Source organism: Pongo abelii, chromosome 7, assembly GCF_028885655.2.
Source record: "Pongo abelii isolate AG06213 chromosome 7, NHGRI_mPonAbe1-v2.0_pri, whole genome shotgun sequence".
Classification (NCBI taxonomy): domain Eukaryota; kingdom Metazoa; phylum Chordata; class Mammalia; order Primates; family Hominidae; genus Pongo; species Pongo abelii.
In genome coordinates, this window is record NC_071992.2 from 6,743,025 (window position 1) to 6,763,921 (window position 20,897).

The window sequence follows — 20,897 nt, forward strand, 5'->3', positions numbered from 1 at the left end:
GGTAAGAAAGTGGGATTGGGTGCGGCATGAGGGAAATGTCCATATTTCATTCAATATTCAAAACATAGTATTGCTTACACTTTTTATAACAGGAATGCCTTCTTGTTTTATCTATGCAAACAGCAAAATAAAAGCATGAATGGGAACTGACCAAAGTTTTATTTAGTTTTTACAGAAATAGGATCATAGTGCATGTATTATCCAGCAACTTGCTTTGTCACCTAGTGTCCTGGAGATCTGTCCATGACTACGCATTTAGTGCTACTTATTCCTGTCCAACTGCTGCATACCATTTCACATATCAGTACTGTGTATCCACAAAGCCATTCTGCTACTGATGTGCACTTAGGTAGATTGACTAATTAAAAGGGTATCTGTCTGTATTAGGCTGTTCTTGCATTGCTATAAAGAAATACCTGAGACTGGGTAATTTATAAAGAAAAGTGGTTTAATTGGCTCACGGTTTGTCTGGCTGTACAGGAAGCATAGTGCTGGCATCTGCTCAGCTTCTGGGGAGGCCTCAGGAAACTTACAATCATGATGAAAGGAAAAGGGAGGGCAGGAGCAAGAGTGAGTGGGGAGGTGCTACATGGTTTTCAACGAACAGATCTTGCAAGAATCACTCACTATCCTGAGGACAGTGCCAAGAGGGATGGTAATAACTATTCATGAGAAAACTGCCCCTGTGATCCAATCGCCTGGCACCAGGCCCCACCTCCAACATTGGGGGTTAAGACTGATAATGAGATTTGGGTGGGGACACAGATCCAAACCATATGGCTGTCCATTCTTAGAATATACTGTCAAATTTCCTTCCAAGAACACTGTATATGAGGGATTCATTTTTCTCTCCATACATGGTCACCACCAAAAGCTAAGCTACTATCATCCTTTCTAGCTGGGAGTCTAGCTATAGTCTCCAAACTGTTTAAAATGTACTCTCCACAATGCCTGAACAACTTTTAAAAAGATCAAATATAAGCATGTCACTCCTGTCCTTAAAATCTCAGTAGCTTCCCTGTCCTTTGGGATAAACTCTAAAATCTTTATGTGTCTCCCAAGACCCTGCTGTCATCTAGTTCTTGCCTATCTTTCCAGACTCAATCCCTACCATCCTTGTCTCCTTTCCTTACCCCAATTATTTCTGTAAAAACAATCTTCAAATGGAGGCATGCATATCACTGAGAATATGGACACGTGGTCATGAGCAGTTTCAAGGGATTCCGTTTTCAGATCCCAACTCTTCTAAAAGTGATCTGCCTGAGGACTCCTGGAGTCCAGGACCACCTGGCATTTCAGAACGGCTCCTCTCCCACCTGACACGTCCCAAATCTTACTACACTGTGCTGCCCTGCTGAGGTAGAAAGCTGTAATAACCCTGAGGACACCAACAGAGATAACTTCTTTAAGAGATGCATTTCTTGTAACTTTTTTTTTTTTTTTTTGCCTACAATTCTTTATCAGATTTTGTGAAACTCATTAAATTGTGTATTGCTAATAATAGTAACTTTCAATCCAGAAGAAAATGTGCTTCTTAGGACCCTAATGATACAGTCTGATCAATAAAAAACTTTGAAGGATAGAGCATATTCAATTATGATAGAATCCTGTGGTAGAAGTGAAATAAAAATATTTTCAGGGAGAAAAATGATCAATGCAAAATTGTCAACTGGTCAAAGGCTTAAGTATTTTTGAAATGAATGATGGGGTGGATATTAAATCACTATGATATTTATAACTCAATGCATACATTTAAAAATGTTCTGTAATCACTTTATTTTCAAAACATCATTCATAACTCATCAGAACTTCGTAACTACTTAAATTTATAATTAAAGGCCTTTTTAAGTTTATTATTAAAAGCCCCCCAACACACACACCTTTTTTTTTTTGAGATGGAGTCTTTCTCTTTTACCCAGGCTGGATTGCAGTGACGCAATCATGGCTCATAGCAGCTTTGAACTCCTGGGCTCAAGCAATCCTCCCAACTCAGCCTCCTGAGTAGCTGGGGCTACAGGCATGCACAATCACACCCAGCTAATTAAAAAATATATATCTGTAGAGATGGAGGCCTCACTCTACAAATCGCTTAAGTGATCCTTCCTCTTTGGCCTCCTAAAGTGCTGGAATTACAGGTATGGGCCACCATGCCCAGCTGATAAAAACATTTAAATATCAATCTAAGAATGTGTGATAGGAATACACAGCATTCTTTCAAAGGGCATCTCAACAAATTTTAAAAAGAACATTGTGGCCCACTCCAGTGCTATGCATGAGAATATGGTGTTTTCTCAGCTTCAGGCGTTCAAATGTGCCATTCTCCCGTGGAAAGCCCACTAAGTCCCTCAAGCTTCACCTGAAATACCATTTCACCTGAGAAGTCTTCCTTGTCTCCAGACTAAATTAGATTGCCTTGATATATGCTCCCATAGAACCACGAATGTTCCCTTTTCATCCCACAGGTAACTATGGTGTACAAGGAAGGCATAGACAGAATTCACCTTTCACTGTTCCACTGGTGCCCAGCAGGGTATGCAGAGGAGGAAGTCGGCTGTGCTCTGAAAGAAGCACCATTCCAGTAAAGGGGAGGAAAAGGTCATCAGACTGCAAAGGCTCAACAAAAGTACAAGGTAAGGAGGCAAAGGGTGTGGGCTGATTATCAACTAAGAGGTTTGCACGGAAAAAGGAGGAAAAAAAAAAACAGAAAAACAGGGCCGGGTAGTGGCAGAAAGAGAGGGTGGATCTGTGACTCTTCACAGGAAGAGAGGAGCGGGAGCAGCACACAGAATAACTGACAAAGTCAGGAGCCGGGTTTGGAGATAAAGAGGGAACAAGAGAAAGTTAAGTTCTGTGTTTTCATGCCAAACATTGCACAAAAGTTGACAACTTGGTGACTAACAGTAACCTGGGGTGATTCACAGTAACAAATTTACACATAAACACATATTTACTGATTTTATACACAGCAATCCTAATATGAACACAGAACCTGCTTTATCTTTTCACACATTGTTCTAGTGTAGAGATGTCTGGTCTCAGTTAAAGAAAGCATAAGGAGCATTAGTTGTGCACATTGTCCACACCCGTGACTTTTTTCCTCCAGTACTAAACCTAGTGCTTCTTACAGTACAGGGCAATGACAGCCACAGAAAGAGAGAAGCTCCTTCTACTGTGTAATGCTTCCTGCTGTCCTTCAAATACTTGTTACTTGAGAGATCTCTATTCACCTGGCCTTGTCCCCAAAGGTCACCATCTACCAATGATGTTGTTACTTGATGTTAATCATGTATAAAGAAAGTAGCTACCATCCTGGCCGTGATTAGAACTTTCCACTGATGCCGTCCTGCCTAAAGGTAACACAGGCTTCCATTATGGTGGCGGTGGCGGGCGGGGAATATATATATATATGGTAAAGCATTTGGCATTCTTTTAAAGTACAACTATCCTTGAAAAGGGTTACATATTAAACCATTTTTACTGCAGCCAAAGGGGAGGAGAAAGATCCAGAAGCCCTGTGGATCTGCTTTAACATCAATAAAAGTTATCCAGCCTTCCTAGCTTTTAGTGAAGGCTACAAAAGTATGCTTTTTATGGATTATACATGTGCACGCAAGTACTTTAATTACTACAGAAAAAAACGAGGCTCCTTATTAAAAAAAAATCAGAAACAAGTCCAACAGGCTCTGCGGAAATGAAGCAAGAATGAATTCTGAAAAGGTCTAATAAACAGTATGGAAATATCCTTGTGGGGTTGTTCTTCAGCTGTGCATAAACATGTAATTATCATCATTACTGTGATGGGGAAAAACACGGACCCTAATTCTGAAACACTCTGGTGGAGAGAGACGGGCAGAAGGGGCTGCTGCGCACTCAGAGGGGAGGCTGAGGAGGCGGCGTCCCCTTGAAAAGGACTGGCAGTGAGCAGATGGGAACACTTGAGCTGCCCCGCGACCTGGGCCGAGCTGCCTACAACTTGGGCCCAGGTGCCTGCAAGGCTGAGACCTCCGATAACGCTAACACCCCCTTTCTCACTGCTCTAATTGTGTGCATCCCGGCGCCCAGGGGCTTGTGAGCAGGAGGTGCGCGTTCCAGGCAGCTCCAGCGACTCTTAAACCTGCCCGCGCGCACTTCCGGCCCGAGGGAGCAGAACAAGAGGCACCCGGACCTTGTCCGTCCGGCCGGCACCCACCTTCACCCAGCTCCGTCAGTCGCCACCTGCCTTCCCGCATCCGCAGCCGGCCCAGCTGGGGAGCATGCGCAGTGGCTAGAGCCGGGTTGTCTGCGCGCCCAGCAGGTAGCTGTACTCCAACAGTCGGCCCAAACCAACCAATCAGGAGACGTGTTATTGCCGCCGAGGGGGAACTATGGCAACGAGCGACCAATCAGAAGGCGCGTTATTGCCGCGGAGACCCTCCCGCGGCAGTGGGATGTGGCGATGGGTGAGGGTCATGGGGTGTGAGCATCCCTGAGCAGTCGATCCGGGAGGGCCGTGGGTTCCCTTGCTTTGCCGCCGCGAGCGGCGCACGCAGCCCCGCACTCGCCTACCCGGCCCCCGGCGGCGGCGCGGCCCATGCGGCTGGGGGCGGAGGCTGGGAGCGGGTGGCGGGCGCGGCGGCCCGGGCCCGGGCGGTGATTGGCCGCCTGCTGGCCGCGACTGAGGCCCGGGTGGCGGGCGGGGAGCGCAGGCGGAGCTCGCTGCAGCCGAGCTGAGAAGATGCTGCTGTCCCTGGTGCTCCACACGTACTCCATGCGCTACCTGCTGCCCAGCGTCGTGCTCCTGGGTACGGCGCCCACTTACGTGCTGGCCTGGGGGGTCTGGCGGCTGCTCTCCGCCTTCCTGCCCGCCCGCTTCTACCAAGCGCTGGACGACCGGCTCTACTGCGTCTACCAGAGCATGGTGCTCTTCTTCTTCGAGAATTACACCGGGGTCCAGGTGAGCCGCCTCCCGCTTCCGGGTCTCGGCGTCCACCCGAGCTCCCGGGGGCGCAGACCTCTCCGCTCCCCCACAACTGGCGAGGGTCACCCGGCCGGCCCGGCGGACCCAGCACGGAGAGCACGTGCCGCCTCCCCGCCTTCCTCTCCGCATGCTTCCTGCCGGTCTGCCGAGATCGCTTTCTAGGAAGCTGTGGCTGCGTCGTCCTGAGGTTACGAGTGGAACCCGCCGCCCCTTTCCCCGCCCCTCGCCTGGGTCTGATGCTGCTTAGCAAAGTGGGTGCAGATGCACGTTTTAAATAATAGGGCACGCGTTTAGCAGTTTCTGGCCTTTGGTCCAAAGAGGTGGTCATGTTGGAACAGATCGGAGACGTCTACGCTCCGAAGTGCGCTTTTACAGTGACCTCTTGAAACAGAAGTACAACTCGGTCTTGTGTTCTTCCCCCTGGACAAGTGAAAGCTGGGCGAGGAAATGAATACATTTGTTACGGTAGAAGCCTAACTAGATACAATTCTTGCCAACTTTAACTGGGCTTGAATGTGTGGGTGATCTGTTGTCTGATTACTTTCTTTCTGTTACTGTTTCTCTGTAGAGATTGGATTCGTAGATTAAACTTGAGAAACAAACCATAAAAGTAGAAGGCCCTCTTTAACAGTAGGTATTTGAAGTGTTATAAAAAAAAAAAGGTGAATTTTTCTTTTATTTCTCAGTTTGAAAGAACAGCTTTATTCTTGGTTATTCCTAATGTCCACTTAGTCCTCTTTTACTTTTCTTGGTAGGGTTAGGGTGGGATGGCGAAAATGGGATGGTATCATTTTGTCTTTTTAACTTTTTTTTTTCCACCTACAGCAGCTGTTTTTACCCTGTGGTCAGTCAGCTACTATATTTAGTTTGCAGTTGCACTGCTGATCGACCCTTGATGGCCCCAGTTGGAAGTTGTTTGGGGGGAAGGAATTAGGAGAGGCCAGGGCCTCCATTTAAACCAGTGTCTGTAAGTGTCTCCTTGGAAAGAAAAAAAGATACTATTCCAGATCATGGTTTCCTGGTAATTGACGTTTAAAATGAGCCTCAGTTAAAAATTTCAATAATTCAGGCTAATTTTTTCCCTTTATATGGTAACTCCACCAAGTTTGTCTAAATGTATGATTTTTATCATGATGAAGTTTTTACTTTCACATCATATGACAACCAGCCTGAGCTGGGATATAAGCTCAGAACACAAAGTCATTCACCTCTTAAAAAAATAATTCTGTCTGTGGCGGATTATGTTATTTTTGTTCAAAGAGTACACAATGTGATGCAGAATACACCATTGAAGGATTTTTTGGTTTGGCAAGTTCTTATTTTTTTAAATGGCTGTAAAACCTAGCAGTGTTTCTGAAATTACATAGCTTACATTATGTTCAGAGCTCCAATTTACTTCTTGATTTCCCAGCAAGTGATTTTGAAAACATTGAATCTAATCATTTCCCCCCCTCTCTATTGAAATCAGAGGAACTAGCATCCAGCACTAATTTTCATGCATTTATGAAAAGATGCCTGAGGACCCTTAAGTGTAATTCAAAATTTTGTTTAATGTGTGTTCCTTGATGAAGTTCTTTAGGAATCCTAGAACTAACTGATTGCCCACTGATCATCAAATGCAAGTTATGAACATTTAATAAAAATTTAAAACCAAGACTTTCTTGTTCCTGCATTTTTATTTTTATTGTTTGGAGGGGACAAATAATTATTTTCTGTTTAGTAACAGAGAGCAGGGTATTTTGAATTTATTAGGGTCTTTTTCTGGAATCTGGATTTCCTGTGTACACAAAGCTACCTTTCAATATTTTTTATTGTTTCTTTTAAGATTAAATCAATAGAGGAATAAATAGCCATCTTCAAACATAAGACCCAAAGGAAAAAGATTTATAGTGATGTTCTGTCACCTTATTTTTTACCTATATGCCTTTGTACCATTAACTTTGTCACTGAGATGTTTTGATTAAAATTTTTAGCTTACTTTTCTTGTTTTGTTAGGACACTCTTTTTTTCTTGAATTGTTTTTATCAGCTTTCATTTGCAAGGCTAATGATGATTCTCTTGTTCTGTATAAAGTATTGTTGACTCGTTTCTGAAGGGAGTTTTAGTAATTTAAGAGGTTATAAGTTTTTAAATAAAAGGTTTATTAATTTATATACATTAAAGAGGCATTTTTAAATAAAATTTTTTTTAAATGATATTTTTACGCCTTTCAACTCTAGGTTTAAAAAATAAGTGGTTCACAGTAGTTGTTGCAGAAGAATATTTTCTTTTACATAGAATTTTTAAGCTGAAGAGAAGTAGTAGTAGGTCCATGAGATTTATGATCTGTGCTTGGCAGGTAAACCTGCTTCCAACAAATTTACTTGGATTTTCCTTGGATTCTGGGTAAATACCTTTTTCTTCCCTAATTTCACTACTTTATTTTCATATGTATCTCTGAGATAGAGAAATATTTCAGTCAGTGCTGCTAAAATTGTTCCTTATAACTCGTTTATCCTTTTAGGTCCTTCCAGAATCTCTCATTGGTACTGAAACTCAAATGGGTACTTTCTTCACCATTTATTTCTTTAGAATAAGTAATAAGAATTTTATAAGCTTTTTTATATTTCACGTAATTTGGGACTGATTGAAAATCAACTTAAGTCTCTCTGCTATGTTGAGAGGCATTGATTCAAGTACCTGTGTTACTTTCCTGTGCTGCCAGAACAGATCGCCTCAAACTAAGTGGCTTAAAATAATAGAACTTATTTATCGTGATTCTGGAGGCCAACAGTTTGAAATCAAGGTGTAGGCTCAATTGTAGTCCCTCTGGAGGTCTTAGCGGGGAATCCATTCTTGTGGCTTTCAGCTTCTGGTGACTGGTGGCATTCCTTGGCTTGGGGCCCCATCACTTCAACCTCTGCCTTACAGTCCTTGCTGCCACCTCTTCTGTCTCACATCTCACTCTCCCTTTCTCTTAGAGGGATGCTTGTCATTGGGTTTAGAGCCCACCTGGATACTCCGGGATGATCTCTTCATCTGAAGATCCTTAATTATAACTGCAGAGAGCCTTTTTCCAAATAAGAAAACTTTCACAGGTTCCAGGGCTTAGGATGTGGACACATTTTTTGAGGGGCTGCCCTTCAATCCACCACAGTAATGAACTCCATAGTTCTGCCTATTCAGTATTTTGTAGTTATTTCGTAGTTTAACTTGCCTTATTTCTTTAGGTATTTACATATTAAATATTCTTTAGGTATTTACATATTAAAGCATTTTGGTCTCTGCTTTCTTTAACAGAGAACCTGGTTTTCTGTAATAAGTTTACTTACTTTCCCATAATCTTTTAGTTTCTTATTTACAGATTTACCTTCACATATCCCTTAAGTAGAACATTTGATTAACTGTTTTATTTTCAGAACAAATCTATATTCTATATAATAACCAACTTATTCATATTTTGGTATTCTTTTAATTCTTAACTGATTCTGAAATTACCATCTTGTGATTATATATATATATGTATATATATATGGAAATAACTGAAATCTTGATAAATTAAAGGTAATATAACTTCTAAGACAATTAATTATGTATGATGTGATGAATATACTGGTGTTTGGTTTGTTTGCCACTTAAAAGCCCTATCTATAGGATAGGAAGTAACTGGAATGTGGAATGCTTAGAGACTCAGAATAAGAGGCTGTATGTATATCCTTGAGCTGGAGTTTAAGGAAAACTTATGGGAAATTAAAAGGAAAGTTGGAGTACTGGCAGAGGAGTGGGTAGGACTCATGAAAAAGGAATGAAGTTACCTTAAATTCTATCATCGTGAGTTAAAGTGAAACTAGATTTATCTTAGTTTATAGCCTAGAATTTTATCCTAGGAATCTAGATATATCCTAAATGTTGAGATAGCTGCATAAACAATAACTGTAATAGTTATGATAAATAATGAAAAATCTTTTTAGCATGTTTTGTGAAGTTGATAAAAGTTAATAGGTTGTCTTCAAATGTCAGAATTCTTTTTTCTTTGCTTCTTTTTAAAAAAATTTCTTTTCCCCCATTCCTATGCAATACACTGAAAACTGATCATTGAAATTTGTAGGACAAAAAATTAATCAACACATAATAGATTGGGGTTTAGGTTTTTTTGAGTCAGGGTCTTCTGTCACCCAGGCTCTAGTGCAGTGGCACCATCATGGCTCATTGCAGCCTTGAATGCCTGGGTTCAAGTGATCCTCCCGCGCAGCTGCCGTGCCATTATTTCTAGCTAATTTTTAAAAGTTTTTGTAGAAATGGGGTCTTGCTGTGTTTCCCAGGCTGGTCTTGAATTCCTGGCCTCAGGTGATCCTTCTGCCTTGGCCTCCCAAAGTGCTGGGATTACAGGTGTGAGCCACCATGCCCAGCCCCTAATAAATATTTTAATTACCAATTTATCTTGCTTAAATCAGTTCGTAACACTTGGAATTTACTTCAGAATATATTTTACATTAATGGCTCTGACTGCTAATTCCCCCTTCCCCAAATGCTAATGTAATATAACAATAAAATGCACAGTTCTTAAGTTTATATAAAATAAACTTAGGTTTTCAGTTGACCTGCTTTAAGTGTAAAATAGTTTGAAAAACACAAGAAAGAAGATAAAGAATTTAAGATTTTGACATTTCTCTAATATGCCCTTAACTTCTCCAAGGATTCATACTTTTTTTTGTAAGACAGAATCTCACACTGTTGCCCAAACCAGAGTGCAGTGGTGCAGTCTCCACTCACTGCAACCTCTGTCTCCGGGCTCAAGCAGTCCTCCCACCTCAGCCTCCTGAGTAGCTGGGACTACAGGTACACAGCACCATGCCCAGCTAATTTCTTTTTTGGTGTTTTTTGGTGGGGGGTAGAGACGAGATTTTGCCATATTGCCCAGTCTGGTTTTGAGCTCCTGGGCTCAAGTGATCCGTCCTTGATCCACCATGCTTAGCTGATTCATACTTTTAACTGAAACATTGTTCCAAGTTCCTCAGAAACAGTCAAGGCTTTTTATCTAGAGAACATTTATTACTGGATCTTTCTTTTTGTAGCACTGACTCATCAAACTAATCCTAAACTCCTAATGAGTTAAATTTATATTCTGAATCTTGCTGTAAAAGCAGCCATTCATTAGAATGAAACATGTTTACTTAGAATTGGAGAAGGGTGTTTCTAAGTCATCTAGTCTACTCCGTTTTATGGCACTTCTACGTTCTTTCTGCACTTCTGCCAAAATGTTGCCCAGCGTCGTCTCTGATATCTGTAGTCCTAACAAAAATATGAATTGTACCTTGTATCCTTAATTTTACTCTTCTCTGCTTGTTTGCCATTCATGTGAAGACCTTAAATAGATCTTAAATTGCTTCCTTCACTTTAGCTGAGAGTAATAGGACTGTGTAGGTTTGGGTGTGTTTCTGCATTTGCTTATTTAAGCAGGATAATAAAAACTATTACTATAGGAAATTAAACATTTCTCAATCAAATACAATTCCAGTCTAACACAATTAAATTCTGGTTAGGGAACTGGTTAACTTACTAGACTTATAGGAAAATCCTAAAGAAATGTAACTAGAACTCTATTTTTACACTTTATGAATATAAACCTCTGTGAACAAACCAGTTATTTCAGGTTGCATTTGTGTATAGTTTTTTAATGCCTTATTTTTCTATTTTAAAATCACAGATGCAATTATACATTCAAACACTGCCACAATATTTTGAGAAAGTTAAAGTTTCCCCTACTCCTACACTACGTACACCTTTCCCAGGTATGTGCCAGTTTGTTGTGTAACTTTAGATTTCTTCCAAGAGCTTTTGAGTAAGTGTTTGAATTGTGGGAAGGTTCTTTAGTTAAATGAACTTCTTAGATGAGTTTTTTAGTACAGTAGCACAAAATATACCTGTGTACCTATGGGGATACCTCTGTGCCATTACGATGGAAGGCAAGGGAAAACAGCACTCCGTATATACCTAGTTTACTTTCCCTCTTTTGTATATTTGTCTGATTTTGTGGAGCTGATGCTTCTCAAGTGGAATCAGAAGTTAATTTTTCCTTTACTATTTTCTCATTTTATTATGGTTTCTTAACTAGAGGTTGATGTTAGTAGTTGGACCATTCAATAGTAAGTAATGACTTTTCAGTAAGGGGTCTCTAGAACCTAGATCCCTTAATCCCTGCAATATTCCCGTGTGCACATTGTTCCAGGTGCTATGCTGGGTACCAAGGGATACAATGTTTGATAGACAATGTACCTGCCATTATGGAGGTCACATTCTAGTGTGGGAAGACAAACAATAACAAGAAAATGAAAATTTACTGTGCCATGCCAGGTTGTTTAGCCTGGTGGGTGAGAGGTAGGGGTTTGGAAAATCTTACTGAGCAAGTGACATTTGTGTGGAGCTCTGCAAAAGGGCAAGCTTGGAAGGTAATGTAGTCATCCAGGTGAGAAATGATGATTAGGGGAGTGGAAAGAGTGGATGTTAAGATGGAAAAGAATTCCAAATCTATTTTAGTGGTAGCTGATAGGGCTTTGTGATTGAATGTGGAGGAAAAAGAAGAGGGTGGGTTAGTAACACACTCAGTCACAGTTAGTGAGTGCTGCTATGTGCAAGTATTGTTCTATTATGTAAATAATTTCATCTTTACAAGGTAGGCATCATTCTTCCTCTTTTACCGACAAGGAAAAGGGAACACCCGTGGTTCACATCTGTAGTAGTCTAGCCAGGAGTTTCAGGCACTCATTTTCTGAAGATGATCTGCCTGGCAATGTGGTTATATTGGTTGAAATGAGACCCCTACTCTCAAGGTATTCATCTAGGAAAGACATGAACTTCCAATTACAATATAGGATAACACTGAAATTAGAGACGTGTTTATTAGCTTTGCCATACAGAGATAAAGTAACTCTTTAAAGTAACTCTTTGCTTGGGTTAGTGGAGAAGGCTATAAAAATTACTTTGAATTTTTACTTTGAACATGCGTAATTAACATGGAATGTTTAGGGAAAAGAGGTTTTCAATTGATAACATAATAAACATGAGGAGTTTGAAGCATGGCATTCAAGGCTCTCTAAATTCTGCACCGGTTAACTTTTCCATTCGTTGGTTTCATTCTAGTCTAGCTTTTCCTTCTGGGCCGCCCCTCCCCACATTAGACCGCTCCTCTCTGGAATTCCAACTCAAGCCCTTGCTTTTCTCCATCTGTCATGATCTTACCCATCTCAATGTTGGGGTAACTTTTATGTAATATTAACATATATGATACTTATATAACATTAGCATATTTTAATGTATGGATCATCTACTCTGCAACATTGTAACCTCTTGAAGATGGCAATAAAGGGAAGAATGACTTGATTTTACTTTTTCTTTTAACAAAAATAGCAGAGTAGTCTGGGCACGGTGTGGCTCATGCCTGTAATCCCAGCACTTTGGGAGGCTAAGGTGGGTGGATCACTTGAGGTCAGGCATTCGAGACCAGTCTGGCCAACATTGTGAAACTCCATCTCTACCAAAAAAATACCAAAACTTACTGGGCATGGTGGTGTGTGCCTGTAGTCCTAGCTACTCAGGAGGCTGAGGTGGGAGAATCGCTTGAACATGGGAGGTAGAGGCTCCAGCTTGGGCGACAGAGTGAGACCCTGTCTCAAAAGAAAAAAATGATAAAAGGGCCAGGTGCGGTGGTGGCTCACGCTGGTAATCCAAACACTTTGGGAGGCTGAGTCAATGGATCACCTGAGGTCAGGAGTTCAAGATCAGCCTGACCAACATGGAGAAACCCCATCTCTACTAAAAATACAAAATTAGCCGGGCGTGGTGGTGCATGCCTGTAATCTCAGCTACTTGGGAGGCTGAGGCAGGAGAATCACTTGAACCCAGGAGACAGAGGTTGCAGTGAGCCAAGATGGCACCATTGCACTCCAGCCTAGGCAACAAGAGCGAAATTCCGTCTCAAAAAAAACAAAACAAAACAAAACAGAGAGAAAAGGCAGAGTACTCTAGGGAATTCTAGTCTGTGTTTCTGTGGAAATGTAGATGAATCTCACTTTTAAGAGATGGAGATTTTTGAATGGCATAACTAGTTGATAAGTTTTGCTCTAACAGGGTACACAAGTCTAGTGAGTCCGATTCATTCTTTCCTTAAATAGATGAAGGAGGAAGAAACATGACTCCACCCTCAAGAGTAAGGCAGAATGAGCAAAGTCAGAGAAGTTAAAAAAGAATTGTCATGCAGCCAGCAGTGCAGAGAAACCTTGGTTTAGTTGTGAATCAAAACCAGTACTTTTTGTAATTTTTGAGCCTATGCAATTCTCCAAGGTTTTATGTTGTTTCTTCTATTTCTCTGTAGGCACCAGAAATCAAAACCCCAAATAAGAAAGTGTTACTTGAAGATTTTAGAGTACTTACGTGTGTATAAGTGTAAGTAATATTTGGAAGTTGACTTTACTGTGCTTCAGCTTGGCATGAGAATTCCAGGGGCAGAAAGAAAGGAGGGTGATGATACCTGGAAAGGAGAGTCGTGTTTAAGTCCCAGCCACATATTAAGTGCTGACCACTTACTGTTAAAAGGTGCTAATGTTCTAGACTGACAAAATACATAGTCTCTACCCTAAAGTAACACATAATTTAGCAGTGCAGAAAGATGTCACTTAAAAGAAAACTTGAATGTATGCTGAGATAGTTCACAAATTAAAGAAATGAACAAAGAACTGGGGAAATAAAGGAGGAATACAACTATGTCCAAATGTATACTTAACTGGATGGGAGCTGTTGCATATGTAAGCAGGTGGTTCACCTAAAAGTTGGATGTAATGTAGTTAACACCAGCTCTTGGTGCACTTACATGTTGCATTGCTTCCGGGCTTAATTTGTGTTTATGTAGGAATAAATTTTTTGTTGGTTTTTAATTTTGTTTTATGGGTTCCTTGTAATTCCGTGGTTGATATTCAAAGTGAAAAAAATTACATAAGCTTCTAATATATGAGAAGCCTTCTCACTTGACATTTTTTATTTGGAATTTTTGCAGACAGTAGTTTTGTCACAGTCAAAAGATTTTGGGATCTTGGAGTGAGAAACCTAGGTGTAATTCCTATTTCGCTGCCATTCTGTATGTCATCTGGAGTAAGTGTCAACTTCTCAGTCTCAAGATTCTCGTCCTTAAATGGAATACTTTTTGTTATGCTATTTTGAAGACAAAATGAGATAATATGTGGAACTGCCTAGCTCAGTGACTGGTACATCATAGATACTCAGAAAAAACACACCCTCTAAAATAAGAACAGTACCAAAAGACAGGATGTAAACTAAGGGCAGTACCAAAAGACACATGCATGCTGAGTGTATGAGAAAGAACTTCATGGCCTTCTTGGGTGGCACAGGCCATGGCAGTTCCACAGCACGATGTGGTTGCTGTGGGTGGTAGAGCAGACATGCCGCTCCCCATCACTGCCTGGCTTTGATGCTTGCTTTCTTCAGCTGAGAGGACGCAGCTGTGATACGGAGATCTTGTGTGTACAGTCATGACCTCACATTGCCAATTTCCTGCTGGCAGAACCCACAGTCTACAATGTACGAGCACCAGAGTTGACGTGAGACAGACAGCATACAGAGGCTTGTAACATCCTTTTGGAAAACACTGTGTAAGCTTTCAGTGCGAATAAACATGATCAGTGGCAAGTTCTGTTAGATGTAGTCTGCAAGCATCCTGATTTTACTGGGCAAGACTATGTTGATTTACAGGCGGCTGATGATTCCATGTATAGCCCACTACTAGTATTTTTACAAATTTAACAAGACATTCTTACTGGAAGATTGCCCTGTTCTTATGATACTGCTGCCCTTTTAGCTTCATTTGCTGTTCAGACTAAACTTGGAGACTACAGTCAGTCAGTCAGAGAACTTGCTAGGCCACTTCTCAGGTTATTCTTTCATTCCTGATCATCCTCAAAATTTTGAAAAAGAAATTGTAAAAATTATATCAGCAACATATAGGCTTATGTCCTTGAGAAGCGGAAGTTAATTACCTAAACACAGCAAGTACCTTAGAACTCTGTGGAGTTGAATTCCACTATGCAAGGGATCAAGTAACAATGAAATTATGATTGGAATGATGTCAAGAGGAATTCTGATTTATAACAGGCTACGAATGAGTACCTTTCCGTGGTCGAAGATTGTAAAAATTTGTTTTAAGTGCAAACAGTTTTTTATTCAGCTTTGAAAATGACTTGCATAAATCTGGAGAAAGATTATCAGGATTTAATGTGGTGAATTATAGAGCATGTAAACATTTGTGGAAAGCAAGTTTAGAACATCACATATTCCGTTTGGACAGACCACTTCCAACTGGAAAGAATTTTTTTGCACATTATTTTACATTAGGTTCAAAATTCCTAATGCATGGTGGGAGAACTGAAGTTCAATTAGTTCGGTGTGGCAAAGAAAAGGCAAATAAAGACAGACTACTTGCAGGATTCTCAAGTAAGCCATTGACGTGGAAATTAATGGATTGGGAAGTAGTAAGCAGGAATTCAGTATCTGATGAAAAGATTAGAAACATAAAGTCTTCCATCACAGTTGCCACCTGGAGGAGGAATTCCTACTCATCAAAATTCTGCATTCATACAAGAGGGAACCTGATTATGACCATCTTCTGTTGGTCATTTGGCAGATTATGTGGTTCACACTTCTTTGAAATATTTGCGAATCAGAGATCACCATTATCAGCACAAGCTAATAGCATCACTCTGGAATCATCACCATCACAGGACACCCCTGGAGATGGGTAGCCTCCAGCTTTACCACCCAAACAATCTAAGAAAAACAGTTGGAACAAAATTCATAATTTACATTTTCAACAAGATCTGGAAGATCATATTAATGAAACGTTGATGTTCTATCTTCTTAAAAAGTCTGCTTCTAATGGTGGTATTCTACATGATAATCTTGTTCTAATCAGAGTGAACCTGATGAAAATGGAAGGTTTGGAGTCAATGTAAAGGGGGATATGATCAGAAGATGTCTGTGATCGTGTCCTGAGAAGCACCAGGAACACCTTTGACCTCAGTGACCCTCGATTGAAGAGAAGACCAAGTTGTATTGATCAGTGGTTGGGACTTTACAGAACACACCCATGATTGGGTTGTCCTGCTTATTAAAGCTAACTGTGAGAGACATTCTGGGGAACTCATGCTTCTAGTTCTACCTATGCTGCATATGATGTAGTGGAAGAAGTGCTAGAAAATGAGACAGACTTCCAGTACATTCTGGAGAAAGCCCCACTAGATAGTGTCCACCAGGATGACCATGTCCTGTGGGAGTCAGTGATCCAGCTAACCGAGGGCTTATTGCTGGAACATTCTCGGCACAATTTGATCAACTTATCAAAAAAAAACTTGGAATGACAATGTCTGGTGCCGGATTACCTTAGAACCTTTCCAAAAATAGATACAGAGATAGTTTGCCTTATGATGTTACATGGGTTATTTTTAAAGGTAATGAAGACTACATCAGTGCAATTCCAGCATTGTAAGTCAGAACAGTGCTTGTCAAGGGGTGTTACCACACACTTGAACAGATTTTTGGCAGATGACTTGGGAACAAGGCTCCTCCATGGTTGTAATGTTGACCACACAAGTTGAATGTGACAGAATTAAATGACCCCAATATTGGCCAGAATCCACAGGAAGTTCATCCTATGGATGCTACCAAGGCTTCTGCCCCTCAGAAGAAGGAAGCACTGCCTTTGTCTTCAGGAAGATCACACTGCTGTTTAACCAAGAGAAAAATGAGAGTCATCAGTCACGCACATCCAGTACAGAGGTTGGCCTGACCATGGACACCCTGATGATTCAATGACTTTCTGGATTTTGTTTTTCATGTGCAAAATAAGAGGGCCAGCAAGGAAAAACCCCTTGTTGTTTCTTGCAGTGCTGGAGTTGGAAGAACCAGGGTTCTTATTACTATGGAAACAGCCATGTGTCTCATTGATCTCATTGAATGCAGTCAGCCAGTTTATTCACGAGACATGGTAAGAACAATGAGAGAGCAGTGAGCCGTGATGGTCCAAACACCTAGGCATTACAGTTTTGCGTGTGAAGTACTATTTAGAAAGCTTATGAAGAAGGCTTTGCTAAAGAAAGTAAAAGGAAAAAAAGAACTTTGTCATCTGTTAGGCTCCATTTATTGCATGATAATTGTGTTTGTATTGATTATTGGGCAAGTAGCTGTTTGCTATTTTGATCTTATTTCAGAAGGGCATAATAATTTTACTATTCAGTGAAACGTTTTAAACTGGGTAGAAAAAGACTATAGTTTTTGTATGCTTTACAGCAGAAATCTTACAATGATTAAGTGGTAATATATTTCGTTGGCATAAAAATACATTTAAAAGTTCAAGTAATTATAAACAGTGTAAATTGTATACGTAATCATATTCAAATTGAAATTCTTTATGGCTGTACTTCTATGTAATCAAAGACTGGGGAGAGATAGACTAGCTAGCTATTTCTCTTATCCATTTATCACTTAACACAGTTTTGAATAAAAAGTTCCATTTCATCGGATAATAATAATGACAGTTTAACATATTTTAGATGGTTACTATGTTCTAGGTGTCGCGTGAAGTAGTTTACATAGTTTCACTGATTTCATTACAATCCTAGGAGGATTTTACAGGCAAAGAAATAGGTTTACACTCATTTTACAGGCAAAGAAATAGGTTGGGAGAGGTTGGGTATTTTGCCCAAGTTCTCGTCGTAAGGTGACGGATGAGGATTCAAATTCAAGTCTTAATTCAAGTCCAGTAGTTTAGAACCTACCTCTTAGTGGTTCTTATGTTACAGTATAGGGGAGAGCAGACTGTTCCTTTACCCTCGTAGGGTAGCTAGGGCTTGTGAATTAAGAGACAGGTTAATAGGAGAAGAGGCATACACATTTTACTGATGTTAGTATTTTTACATGCACAGGGAAGGAGGGTTTTATTTTTATTTTTATCTTTATTTTGAAGAGACGGGGGTCTTGCTGTGTTGCCAGGGCTGGACTCAAACTCCTAAACTCAAGAGATTCTTCTGCTTGAGCTTCCTGAGTAGCAGGGACTATAGGTGTGCTCCTCTGTGCTGATAAATTGTGAAGAAGTGACTAGTCAAAGGCGAAGAGGATTTCAGCTCCCAGGGGTGGTAAATTGTGGCAAGATGACTAGGAAATTTATAGTAATAAGGTTTGCTATGCAGGTTTATTTTGCCAGTTTCTGGTCTCCTAATAAGGGACAGGGAAACACCTTTACAGATGGAAATTCATATTACCTTTCCACAGGGAAATTTATGTCCTGCCTTAGGCAGTTAGGGGAAGGGCAGAGAATTCTTCCTGTATCTGCTGTGTCTCAGCTGCCTTCAGCTCAAAATAATCCTTATGCCAAAGTAGCATATTTGGGTGTGGCATATTCTCTGATCCCTTTCAACAGCATCATCTGTACTTAACAACAGTGAAAGTTTTTTTTAAAAAATCATGTTTCAAGATTTGCATGTGGAAGGCAAATGGACATGATTGAGATAAATGAAGAATAAATATTTTTTAACAAAGAATGCTGTATATTTATGTCTCTGTGACATTGTGTTTTGGAGGCTAAGGTGTTAAGCATGTGATTACTTTAGATTCCATATTACTACCTGTTTTTAAGATTAAAAAAGAATCATTAGGCAGTTTATATATCATGGGAGCAAATTAAAAACACCATAGATGTGATCAAGGTGAGGTGAAACTAGTCCACATCTAATTCAGGCCTTCTTGTGAAAGCCAGTTTGTGCAAGATAAATAAGTTTGTTTGACGAAAGCAGAATAACTAGTTTGTCAGTTGTGATGAAGATAGTTATTCAGAAATCATTTTTATTGGCTACCTCTGAATTAATAAATGAAAAGAGAAATTTTTTTTTCTGTAGGGGATGTCTGATGAGTTCTTAAAAAGTGGATGAACCTGAAATTATCATGAAGAAGCAATTATAATGAACTTAAAATTACTTAAAGAGTTATGAAAAACAAAAAGAAAAGCCGTATGTTTTCTTGTGCCTTATTTTGAAGTGATAAATTATTTGCAGGGTACATTTGTAGAAGGAACTAATGTGATTTAAAAAATGAGTACTAGATTTACAGAATGATGCCTTTAAAAAGTCACTGATGCACTTAAATTATTTTATTTATGTTTATTCTGAAACTACCTTTATTTTGAAAATGAGATATAGCTTTACCTACTGGTGACAAAAGTGTAAATAATTCAGTAAACATCTGTTAAAAACCAGCTTGGTGCTAGGCTCTTGGGGTAGAAAACTGATCAGGCCATTGAGGAGCTCATAGTCCCTAAGGGGCTGGGGACTTGTCGTTAGGTGTGCAGTGTGTTCTGGATGCTCCTGAAGGAGTGTGGGCAGGTGCGCACCACCATGCCTGGCTAATCTTGTTATATTTCTGTAGAGACAGGGTCTGGCTGTGCTGCCCATGCTGGGTTTGAACTTATGGGCTTAAGAGATCTTCCCACCCTGCCCCCACCGCCCCCGCCCGCCCACTCCACCTCAGCCTCCCCAAAGCACTGGGATTGCAGGCATGGGCCACTATGCCTGGCCTGTGCAAAACTGTTAAATCAGTGCATACTCAATGGTCTTGATGCAATTCTGGCTTGTTGGTAAGAGAATGGGGATTTACTCACAAGCCAGGATGTCACTTTTAACTCTGAACAGATCAAACTATTGGTTTTACTCATTTATGTCATCGATAAACTTTATGAATAAAAACTCATTGTGCAAATATTTAAACATACTACATACATAGCACTGTGCAGTTTCTAAGGAAAGTAATGGAAACCTTAGTCACATCCCTGGCTTCCAGAACTTTATGTTATCTAGGTGCATTTGTCTGCAAAGTGGTTGGGTTAATTGCCCCTTTCTTTCTTCTCTTTTTAAGATATTAATAAATAGTGTCATGACCAAAAGATAATCCTTAGGACAAGATAGATCTAAAAAGCCTTAGCCAATTTATAATCTTGCATAATCCATGATGACAAGATGCAGAAACAAAAATGCCCTGAATAAAAACTTAGCACCATTAGCAGCCATTTCGTTTTAAGTCTTTACAAGTATACTCCCAGTTTCTTGAAAAATTTATTCTAAAATATGTAAGACACACAAAACAGCAGAAAGACTGATACAGGTACAATGAACACCTGTGTGCCTACCGCCCAATTTAAAAATAAACTCTCATACTTACAGAATAAAGTTTTAATCTTTAGCATGGAATTCAAAAGACTTCTGCCATTCCAGTTCAGAGCCACCCTTCTGGTCTCCTTGCTCCTCAGCCGCGACACTGCCCATGTACCCAACAGGCCTCCAGGGTTACTGCTTCCATTCGTTCTTATTCTCATGAACATTTTCCTTCATCTCATCTGCCAAAATCCCATCTAATGATACTCCTTCTGCTCTGCACTTTACAGTTCTTTAAAATTAAAAAAGGTTGTGTATCCTCTAGTTTCCTGAAAAAAGAAAAAACAAATTTAAAACATTAAAAAGGTACCATATTTTCATAGTATTTGCATTATGTCTCATTACAGTTCCTGTGGACATGTCTGTCTCTTTTACTAGATTGATTGTAGGCTCTTTGAAGGAAGATGTATCTTATGAACAGTGTTTTATATATTGTTAGCAATCAATAAATGCTTGCTATATTTTTCTCATGAGGATATTGATTATTCTATTTTAATTTATTACCATTAACCTGTACTATATATAACTGCTTTGTGTACATGAGCTGTTTATGATCTCTGAGGTTCCTGTGAGAAGTCTAATTTTTGTTAATCATGGATGGAAATATTCACAACATCCTTCATCAATTTCTTCACATTGTCTTCCTTTGTATATTACAGTATATTACAGATGTTTTAAAATATCAAAGTAATGTTTTT

The 20,897-nt window shown here is 40.0% G+C and overlaps 1 protein-coding gene and 1 pseudogene across 2 annotated transcripts in view; both read left to right on the plus strand.

The window, feature by feature from the left end:
- The first annotated feature begins 4,708 nt into the window (after nt 1-4,708).
- Nucleotides 4,709-20,897, plus strand: part of AGPAT5 (1-acylglycerol-3-phosphate O-acyltransferase 5) — a 50,678-nt gene continuing 34,489 nt past the window's right edge. The window contains 1 exon segment of one of the 2 annotated variants that reach the window (NM_001131165.1): nt 4,709-4,933. In NM_001131165.1, coding sequence (NP_001124637.1) covers nt 4,715-4,933 — 219 coding nt within the window. In that variant the 5' untranslated portion in view covers nt 4,709-4,714. 2 annotated transcript variants of the gene reach the window in all.
- LOC129047242 (tyrosine-protein phosphatase non-receptor type 4-like) lies at nt 4,839-20,884 on the plus strand (annotated as a pseudogene).